We start from the raw sequence: 9,736 nt of genomic DNA, 5'->3' as shown, positions 1-9,736 counted from the left end.
CGTTTTCCTTTCTGTCTGATTTTAATTTCCCCATTGCGGGACAAATAAAGGATATCTTAATCTTAACTTTGAACGACGACAGAACCTGCATGCTACTCGTGTTCGCTACGATTTTTCCACAACCATTAACACTCACAGTCATACCTAGGGACTATTGGTTAAAGGACACTTTGATTCTCTCCTCTTTCATCTCAAACCGCTTCAAACAACAAAGCGTGTGACGGAAAAGTGGTTAGGACTGCACGACTGTCCGTGTTTTATGTTAGGTGTTGTGTTTATTATTTTACTTTATGTTAACTGTTTTGTAAAGCGCTTTGTTACAGCTGCCGCTGTTGTGAAAGCGCTATATAAATCAGAATGTATTGTATTGTATTGTATTTGGAGTGTCGAATCAACCTGCCATGGATGTTTTTGGAATGTGAAATATCCTAGGTTGATTTGCATTATAATTAGTAACATTTGTTTGGTTTCATAAAAACAAGTCATGTGAAGCTTGATCATAACTTTATTTTCAGTTAGAGGCTCAATTAGAAATACGTGTAATGATGCTTATATTTGCACATATACAGTTTTTCTACCTACTCATATATATTTTATTTGTACTGTTTTTAATGTCAGAACAAATCATCTTTGATAGCGAAAGATTCTCTTAGTCATCAAGCTGACAAAGCAGAGCCACACCGCGCTTTATCCAGTGCTGAGGGCGTTTGGCGGTGGGCAACAACATCGGAATGACAAAATTGGTGGAATGTCCTGTTGTAGAAAGGGTTCCCCTTCTCTCACTAGTCTTGTAAAGAGGAGAAATGTAATGACTGTCAGATTCGTCTGGGATGTCTTTTGCTGCATGAAGGAGAAAGATAAGCAAAGAAAATATGAGCACTGACAACAATGAGATAAAGTAAGAAAGGTTAAGATCCCGGAGGAATGAAAACACAAAATGGCTGTTATCCCTGTGTACATCCAAATGCATACTTACTTGGTCTTATCCAGATAATGGGCACAGTGTCAAACAAGATTTTGGGATACTGCTCCGCTAACACTCCACTGATAATAGAAAAGACACAATTTGATTTTTTAAGCTGCTTTTCAGGTGGTCAACTTGCACTTCAAATAATGATCGTTGTTGTCAAAGATACTTCTGCGGTCCCCACTACCTTTCTTTGTCCCATCGAGCACCATCAAGAAACAATCCATAAATGTAGACACCATCTTCCGGAGGCGTGTCTGATTCATCAAGTGGTAGAACCTGAAGGATCAAATCCCAAAATCGCACATAAAACGGCCGAACGAAGTCTACAATGAGCATTTAAGATCATGACTGACTGTTCGGTTGTGTTGAAGAAAGGAAAAATAGTGTGTGTTGACCTCAAAGTCAAAGCCCAACAGGTCAATTGGAACATTGTATTTCCTGGCATAGTTCTGCGTAGCGCCCGTAAGGAAGGCCTGGGTGAAGAAAAATCCAGACAGCCAGAACACACTCGGCTTACCAGTGTTGAACCAGTCCTATGAGCACACAGGATTCATGTGAAAACCAAATTGGACAGGACATCTCATTTCGAGAAAAATGTGACTGACCTGCAAAAACTTGAGCCTTGCGAGAAAGTCATTAATGTAGCTGCCCAGGGGCTTGAGGCTCGGGTACGAGCGTTTGGCCCACTGCTCTGGTACCTTGCCCACTCCCAAACTATTTGCAATTCCCTCTAGCTCTGCGTCCATCACCACTAAACCCTTAAGGGCCTTGAGCAGGTTCTGAAGGCTCACACGGATGGTACTACAAAGCCTGCAAAGGAAAAACAGGTCAAATGAAGAGATTTACTTGACATCAAATTTGATACAAAATGTTTGCCCTTACGTGTTGTAGCGCTCCATTTCTTGGACAAGCACAGTGTTCATACTCTCCCTGTAGAGCACTGGATACTTTGAGAGAGAGACTTCGATGTCAAAATTATTTGGAAGCTGATGGGATTAAATGAACGCAAGTATTACTTGTAAAACACATGATATACATTGACGAAACTGTGCAATATTATTCAATCAGATGACCACTCTTGGAGATGGAAAATGAAAAGATATATTCCATGGTACCTTAGTGAGGATGTCATTGGCTATGTCATAGAGCGCATTGTCAGTCCCAGAGCTACCTCCTCCCTTCGAGCCCCGTCCCTGGGTGAGAAGCAGCGAATCGAACAACAACTTGGTCTGCTGCAGGTCCTTCGAAATGTCCACATTTTCGTGCATCCCAAATATTTCTGGGTGCTGGCTGACTGGAAGCTCCTGGTACGGCGCAAAGGTATGGTTACGCTTTGAAAGTCTTGCAAGGCAACCCACGACGACACAAAGTACGGTGTGATGCCTTACCTTAATAAATCGCAGGTAGTCATCATAGGAAGACTTAGGGGGGGTAACATAGTCGCCGCTTGGTGAGAAAGGATAAGAGGGTTTCTCCACAACATCCCTGTTGTAGAAGTCAGCCAACATGGTGTTCAGGAGGCGCCGATCCCAGTTGTCGGTTACGCGGCCTCCGTAGTTGCACTCCCCAGTCAGGTAAGTTATGGCCTCGAAGGGCACCTCATCGTATTGATTGATGAACAACTACAGAAGAGGAGGACAAACCTTAGGATGCACGTGACAGGAGCAATTTGGGGAGTGACAAATGATGACCTGGAGCTGTCGAATGCTGATGTGAAGGTCAGTCTCATTGAAGCCGTAAGGAATGTTCCAGCCAAGTGGGCCAAACTTCCTTCGCTCCTGAACAAGCGCGTGGAAAAAGCACAGGCCATACAGGAGCTTTTCCCAGACCTAAAAGCAGATGCAGTCGAACCGGTGTAAGAAAAGAACCCGTATGCATCGACTTATAATTGAATCTGAACCTCGAACTCACCAGTTCTTTATTCATGCAATTATTGAAGAAGTTTTGGTCACAAACAGGATCTGACATGTACGATTGCAGAATGTTTAGTCGCAGTCCTGTCGGGGGCTCGTTTGTCATTTTTACTCCATTCTGAAGAAGAGTCACTGGAAACTGGTTTCACAGAGGAGGCGGCTTCAGGGCCCGAACCAGGCAAATCCAAACTGCTGCACATCCGCTTGCACTTTACCTTTGGCGAAGGGTAGCTTGTGAGCCAGAGTCGGAAGTCTTCGTGGCATGTTGCAGGACTAAAGTCCTCGCAGATCTTCTCCAGGGTGGACATCCAAGACACAGCCAGATGACAATTCTGCAAACACACCCATGTCCCATTCTGCATGGCTGTGGAGATCATTTTGGAAGCGATGGGTCCTTGGCCCTGTCCCAGAGAAATGGACTGGAAATTGTTGCCACCCATGTCCTTGTCAGCTGCAAACTTCAGTAAGCCTGTGAAGCGTGAATGTGTCATGAAGCTTTGAGCGGCAGAGCCCCGTGAAGTTTGAGAAGTAAACTGCAGAACCTACTCGCCATGGGATCAGCGCCAGGAGAAAGCACAAACACCAGCGGGATGGTGGCGTTCGAGTCCATGTAGCTCTTGCTGAGGTCAAAGGGAGGGGGCTGAACAAAATTTTTCCCCAGCTTAGTGATCACATATTTGTTCACAGCTGGCACAATCTTGTCAGGCCTGAGGCAGCGGACAACGATCATCTTCTGCAAATCGCTGAGTTTATCGTCCCAGGGTGAGGGCAAAGGAACGTTGCTCGGATCTTTGCTTTCAAAGACAGGCTTGAAAAGTCCAGGGCCTGCGATGAAAGCGTCTCTGTGGAAGAAACACAATGAAGGTGTCGCCATTTTTAAAAGGGTTGAGTCATAGTCTCACTTTATTGAATCGAGAACAATGACATAAACCTTTGAATCATTTTCTCACTTGACTCCTTTCAAGCCTGGAAGCTCATTGGCTCGACATATCTCATCCCAGCTCTTCTCTTGCAGCCAGCTAGGATCAGGATTCGCAAGGGTGTTCTGCAGGCCCACGCCTCCCGTCATCAAGAAGATCAAGTCACAGTACTCTATCTCACCCTTGGACCTGATGGGAATGTCAGATTCAGTTTTATTTCCAGCAGGCATTGGAGTGATCCAGATGCGTCAATGAGTCTAAATGGTTTGTGACACTCACAGAAGCAGATTGCAGCAGAGGATGAAGGAGAAGAGAAGTTTATCCTTCTCAAACAGCGAGCGACAGACATTGCAAAACAAGTTGTAGGTGAAGTGATCGATCAGGTACATAACCCTCTTTTCCAGGATTTTGGACTTCTTGCTAAATGAAAATAAGAGGCTTCTGAGTGGAGTGCACTTCAGGTGCTGAAAATCGACAAATGGTGTCTTTGAATCCGCACAATGTCAAAGGTATTCACTTCGTAACTTAATGTTCAAGACTGCACAGTAAGATCTACCACCAGAAGTAGCATGCAAGCATTGCGAAATTTGGGCAGCAGGTTATTATCATAAAAGTCTCATCCTGTAAATTGAATCCCACGACACTCATTACAGAGAAACCCTGGGTGTGTCACTCACCTGTCTTGGATAGAGTTTATGTAGAGGTTGACAAACCAGCTGAGCGAGTACTGATACATTGGGTCAATGTTGGTCAGGTCAGCAATGGTGAAGAACAGCACAGATGAGTGCTTGGCAATAGCTCTGTAACACTCTCGAGACTCGGCAATCATGATCTCAGTCTCCTCTGCAATCTGGAGAATTCATTGAGACATTGCAGTCAGAGAGAAAAAATCCATCGCATCAGCCGCACAGATCGCTTATGTTGAGCAAAGTACATGCCTTTTGTTTCTTGGTAATTTCATTGGACATGATCTTTGCAGAGTCGAGGACCTGAATGGCACTCTCATCCTCCAAAATATTTCCCTCCGAAGACGAAAGAGTCTCAAGGATCTTGTCCTCGGTTTCCTTCAATTGCCTGTTATTCGCAGCCGACTGTAAGATGAGTGCGTTCCTCTCTTCTTCAAGCTCTGGCCTGCAAAGCAGATGAAGCCAAAAATAGCTTGAATGAAGAGACCCAAGAATTTGAGGGAAGGCTCAGTGAAATGTGAAGTGCCTCTCTTTGGCGACCACAATCCCCAGCAGCTGGTCCTCGAGGCCCTCTGGAGTGATCATGAAATTGAGCAAAGACACCTTGGTGGCCAGTTCTGGTAGATAATGCGGGTTCCTCAGCTTTGTGGTGATGTAGAAGCGGAATTCGGGGGAGTACTCAATCACACTCTCCCCCAGTTTTATACATTCCACACCACCTAGGCGGAACAAGCATGACAGCAATTCACATTTTTACATCCTTTTCAATCTCAAGTGACCTTTTTGCGGCCCTGTCACAATTTTGCCACCTTGTTTGAAGGTTTGTTTGAGGAGAAGAGGTTCCAGGGAGGGGTCCAACTCTTCTCCTACATTTTCGAGCAGCAAGGGGCTTCCAAATTGGATACAGTTTTCCAAAGTTCTCATGTAATCATCATCCGTTAATTTGATGATGTTCAACTTGTTGTCTTTCTCCGAATTCTTCACCCACTTGTTGGCCTGACCCTGAGGGTCAATCATCAGAGGCCTGCAAGAGCAGGAATATATGAGCGCGGTCCTGAGCCTGAATGATGAAATGTTTCACTGCGCCACAATGGCAGAGAGACGACATTCATACTCTTCTTACAGAGCGGCTTTGCAATAAACTGCATCAAGCTTCTCACCATCGCCGTGAATTACTGGTAATGACACCATTGTCGATCGAGAAGGAGTCGGTGGGAAGACCGGCGATATTCCACGCCCTAATCTTAATGGGATCTCCCAGGGTCTTGCTGAGAGAGAAGTCATCTGACGATGGAATACTTTTAGACTAGAGAAATGAAATGATGAGGACAACGATCATACATGTCACAGCTGACAGGGAAAGACCTTGTGTGTCAACAAAGGATTTACTTGACACAATTTAATCCATTGGCCGGTGCAGTCCTGTCTGAAGCTGGCGGTGAAAGCACCCAGGTAGGCCATGACACCAGCAGAGATAAGGACATCCCCGGTAAGGTTGTCGTATGTGTTCTGTAGATCTTCGGCAGCCTTGGACCATCTGGGGAAAACCATGTTTGCTGTCTGCTGCGCTGCCATTGTTGTAATGCTTCTTATAAAAAGAAATGCTGGGCCATTCGTCACCTCGTTTTCTCCCCACCCAGACCACCGATGAGTTTTTCAGCTCTCTCCAACTTCTGTTGACACAAATCCCTCTGGGCTTCTAGCTTGGCTTTCTCCTCTGTCTTCTCCTGAGATATTCTTTGCAGGTCAGCTAAACGGTCCATAACCTCCTTGAGTTGGGCTCGCTTCTCTGATAATGTGGCCATGGCAGCGGCCAGGGTCGCCTGAGCCTCTGCTTGTTTGGCCTTTTTGGGAGCCACGATCTAAAAGCACAGAAGTGAGTATACCTGGAGGTAGAAATGCATTCCATTTTGAAGATCAAAAAAGAAACGAATGGGAATTCACACCTTCACCACCCTGTCATAGGACTCCATTGCTTTGATCCACTTGCAAAGGCCCTCTGCTGCGGAGGAGGCTTTTGCCACCTTAGCAGGGCTGAAGTCAGGATTAGTCATGTAGGTAGCACGGATTTTTTGCATAGACTCCTCCTGTAATAAAGAGAGGGGAAAGACAAATTCAAGTTTTCTTTTTTAGGCATTGATTTTCATGATTTTCAGTCGAGACACTCACAGGAATATTGTCTTTGTCGTATTCTTTCAGATCCTTCAAAAAGTTCATCTCACCTAATAGTTTCTTACTTGGACCCCAGTAGTCCAAAACCTAGGAAATTATGAAAAAGTACAGGTAAAACAAATGCCATGGGTTCAATGATGATATGCAGATGCAAAAGCATTTTTATTATTCCCCATTGTCGAGTGATTTTTTCAATACATACTTTTTTTCCAGACCCAGAAGGATCTGCCACTTTATCTGGAGGCATTCCCTTCATTACACACACGGCTGACATCACCATCTTAACTCCAGCGGGAGGGTTTTTCATGGATTTTACAACAGTAATGTCAGCAGGCTGCAGTTAAGAGGTAACCGAAGGTCAAAGTGAAGGTCACATGCAAGGCAAAAATTCAGAGAGTTCTCACTTTTAAGGTGTCCAAAGCTGCAATGGCTTCCTCAAGGGCAGGGATGGCTTCTGCCAATTCACTATCACACTCATCCTTCAGAACTTGAGCCTCAGCAGCTTGAACAGCTGTGGCCTCCTCTTCAACACTTACAAGATTACTCGCAGCTTCAACCTCCACAGACTCAACCTCGATCACCTACACGTCATCAGAGTCGCATAGTTGTGTCGATTTTCATAAAATTCAATTAATGCTTGTTCATCTCTTTACCTTCATCATTCTATCATTTTCCATCCGTGCCTCTTCAAGTTTGGGCTGTAAATTTACCAGCTCATGTTTCATCTCACCAACCTTTAAAGGTACAATGATTTAGTTTAAACCATGGCATATTTGTGATGGGGGGGAAAAGTCTGAAATCAAACTGTAGCATTTCATGTACCTGAGATTCAGCAAAGGCTAATTTTTCGAGACCATTTTTGTATCTTTTCTTTGCCTTCATGATGGAGCCTCTTTTCATTGTGAGGAGGTGACTGAAAGCTGCCATGAGCTCCATGTAGCATGTGGGTGTAACATAATTATGGCGACCAAGGTCAGAGAGGAATCTGCAAAAGAAAGGTTCCAGCCGGGAGCCATTTGAACTCTTCCTTTGAACACTCATATCATACCTCTCTGAAAGCTGCCTGGCAGAGGTATGAAATGTTTTGCAGATCAGTATGACTTCCTTCCTTTCATCTTCTTTCATCTCCAACGGCTTCAGGAAGGCATTGGCTACCCGCTCAAGAGCCTCCTCCGGCCAAGCCTGTTGGGGTGCAGATAAAAATGTGTGTTGATAGCCAATAAACGTTGACTATTTTCCACATTTGTGTCGTATGGCTTGTTTTAAACATCAGCAAAAACTCCTGTTCATCATGCATTCGGTACCCGGAACCAGTTAATTGTGCAGCAGTTAATAAGAGCCGGAAACTGCCGTAGGCGATTGCGAAAGGCTTCGCCAATGGGACTGAAGGTCACAATGATGTGCAGGTTCTCCTTGCAGCGTGCCACAAAAAAGGCAAACAGAGTCAAATGGCTCAACTCGACACTCTTATTCTTTGCTTGGGCAATGGGACGCACTGTCTGGAAATGGGAAGAAAATGAGATTAGGTAAATAAATACACCTGTGGGTGTGCAGATGGTGAACTTCATATTTGCGCTCGTCTATTGTGCTAATAAACAAAGTGACGTGAACATGAACCCCATTCCAACAATGACATAATAATCAGTAACATAAAGTACTGTCCTTTAATTCATGTCATACCTCAATTATATCCTGTTTCTCATCCGTAGCAAACAGATTGGGTACCTCTCCTGTGTTCAGCACACTGTTCACATCTTCAAGAAAAGCCTCATCTTTGATATGAGCATCAGTGAGCAAAAATACGACTCTTTGACCCTTCACTCCTGCATCCTTGAGCAGCTTCTGTAATATCAAGTTCAAATGTGCTACATCACACTCACAGAACAAACCACAATAGCAAAACAAAGCAATGTGTTGTATGCATGTAACAAGCACAACACTGACCTTAAGGTCATCTCTCCACTCAACCATGCCATAGCTCTTTGAGATCTCAGGCTGAAAAAGATTCATCTTGGCAATGAAAGTAGCCAAACGAGTGATGGACTGGCGCCCACTGCCTCCAACTCCTACAAGGAGAGCATGCCCTCCTGGCTGCTTCAACACACGGCTTATACGAGACAGGTGCTCCAAGACATAACTGTGTCAGAAAAAAAAATTCTTAAGAATGCCATGTCAGCAGTATTTCATTGTGAATTTATCAAGAAAAAAATGTTGTTGTTTTTTCGAAGAAGAGTGTACTTAAAACCATCAATGAATGCAGCAGTTTTTAACATCATGCATGCAGTATATCATTGGGTTTAATTTAGAACTTCAACGGTGTTAGGATTATAATTTACCGAAAGATGATGAGATTCATGTGGCTCTTGTTTATCTGGTTGTATTCTAGGAGATATGACTCCACCACTTCAGCAAAGCTTTCTACAGAAGGCACCTCAGCATACAGGCGTTCATTAGCTTCGAGGTCGGGGGTCATGTAGTCGCCAAACATTAGAGTGTGCATATCTTCCTCGACCAACTGACAAATAAGATATCAAATTAAAATTGCATTCAATTTTATGATTCATTTTTAGAAACATCAAAACTTGTAATCTCAAGCAGCATGACAAAAAACAAGCCTGAGTCACTCAAATCATTCACAATAGTCCTTACTGACATCAGAATAATAAACAACCAGAAAAACAAAACGTCAACATACTTTACTGCCTTGTTTCAGGTGATCAAACACCATGTTAAAGGCTTCATTGAAGTGGTCTTTGAGGATCTTGGTCATCATTTGATAGAACCATGCTCGGTCCTTGTCATCCACCAGACGGTCATAAAAGACGCGGAAGACCTCGTGGACAAACAGTCGAATCATTGTGCGTTTGTTCTCCAGAGATTTGCTTTTCACAAGCAGGCACCCTTGTATCACACGTGAGAAGTCACGCAAATTAAACGTGTAGTGAGACTTGGCTGGTGTCGGAAGCAAATTTTCCATGGCTTGCTTGTAGACCTTTGAAAATAAAATTGAAAAACTCAAGTTATTGGAAAGATAAGTGTTTGTTGATATGAATAAAGGTATCAGTCCGATCTGGA

General features: G+C 44.0%; 1 protein-coding gene across 1 annotated transcript in view; it reads right to left on the bottom strand.

Moving 5' to 3' along the window:
- Positions 1–487: 487 nt before the first annotated feature.
- The window catches only part of LOC127594459 (dynein axonemal heavy chain 12-like), a 30,055-nt gene continuing 20,806 nt past the window's right edge, over positions 488–9,736 (bottom strand). The window contains exons 41-73 of the mRNA XM_052056328.1: positions 9,357–9,653; positions 8,998–9,176; positions 8,606–8,798; positions 8,342–8,503; positions 7,966–8,160; positions 7,710–7,843; positions 7,484–7,646; positions 7,315–7,395; positions 7,066–7,242; positions 6,864–6,995; positions 6,659–6,748; positions 6,436–6,576; positions 6,110–6,351; positions 5,879–6,026; positions 5,650–5,795; positions 5,299–5,513; positions 5,016–5,208; positions 4,742–4,934; positions 4,481–4,653; positions 4,083–4,223; positions 3,834–3,992; positions 3,430–3,725; positions 3,099–3,352; positions 2,882–3,022; positions 2,662–2,799; positions 2,359–2,592; positions 2,086–2,274; positions 1,853–1,956; positions 1,576–1,780; positions 1,366–1,503; positions 1,155–1,246; positions 977–1,044; positions 488–840 (exon numbers count right to left, since the gene is read on the bottom strand). Of these exons, the coding sequence (XP_051912288.1) occupies positions 650–840; positions 977–1,044; positions 1,155–1,246; positions 1,366–1,503; positions 1,576–1,780; positions 1,853–1,956; positions 2,086–2,274; positions 2,359–2,592; positions 2,662–2,799; positions 2,882–3,022; positions 3,099–3,352; positions 3,430–3,725; positions 3,834–3,992; positions 4,083–4,223; positions 4,481–4,653; positions 4,742–4,934; positions 5,016–5,208; positions 5,299–5,513; positions 5,650–5,795; positions 5,879–6,026; positions 6,110–6,351; positions 6,436–6,576; positions 6,659–6,748; positions 6,864–6,995; positions 7,066–7,242; positions 7,315–7,395; positions 7,484–7,646; positions 7,710–7,843; positions 7,966–8,160; positions 8,342–8,503; positions 8,606–8,798; positions 8,998–9,176; positions 9,357–9,653 (5,604 nt within the window). The 3' untranslated portion in view covers positions 488–649. The remainder of the gene's footprint in view (positions 841–976; positions 1,045–1,154; positions 1,247–1,365; positions 1,504–1,575; positions 1,781–1,852; positions 1,957–2,085; positions 2,275–2,358; positions 2,593–2,661; positions 2,800–2,881; positions 3,023–3,098; positions 3,353–3,429; positions 3,726–3,833; positions 3,993–4,082; positions 4,224–4,480; positions 4,654–4,741; positions 4,935–5,015; positions 5,209–5,298; positions 5,514–5,649; positions 5,796–5,878; positions 6,027–6,109; positions 6,352–6,435; positions 6,577–6,658; positions 6,749–6,863; positions 6,996–7,065; positions 7,243–7,314; positions 7,396–7,483; positions 7,647–7,709; positions 7,844–7,965; positions 8,161–8,341; positions 8,504–8,605; positions 8,799–8,997; positions 9,177–9,356; positions 9,654–9,736) is intronic.

This window comes from Hippocampus zosterae, chromosome 2 (genome assembly GCF_025434085.1).
Source record: "Hippocampus zosterae strain Florida chromosome 2, ASM2543408v3, whole genome shotgun sequence".
In the NCBI taxonomy this organism is placed as follows: domain Eukaryota; kingdom Metazoa; phylum Chordata; class Actinopteri; order Syngnathiformes; family Syngnathidae; genus Hippocampus; species Hippocampus zosterae.
This window is presented reverse-complemented; position numbering and strand designations above follow the sequence as displayed.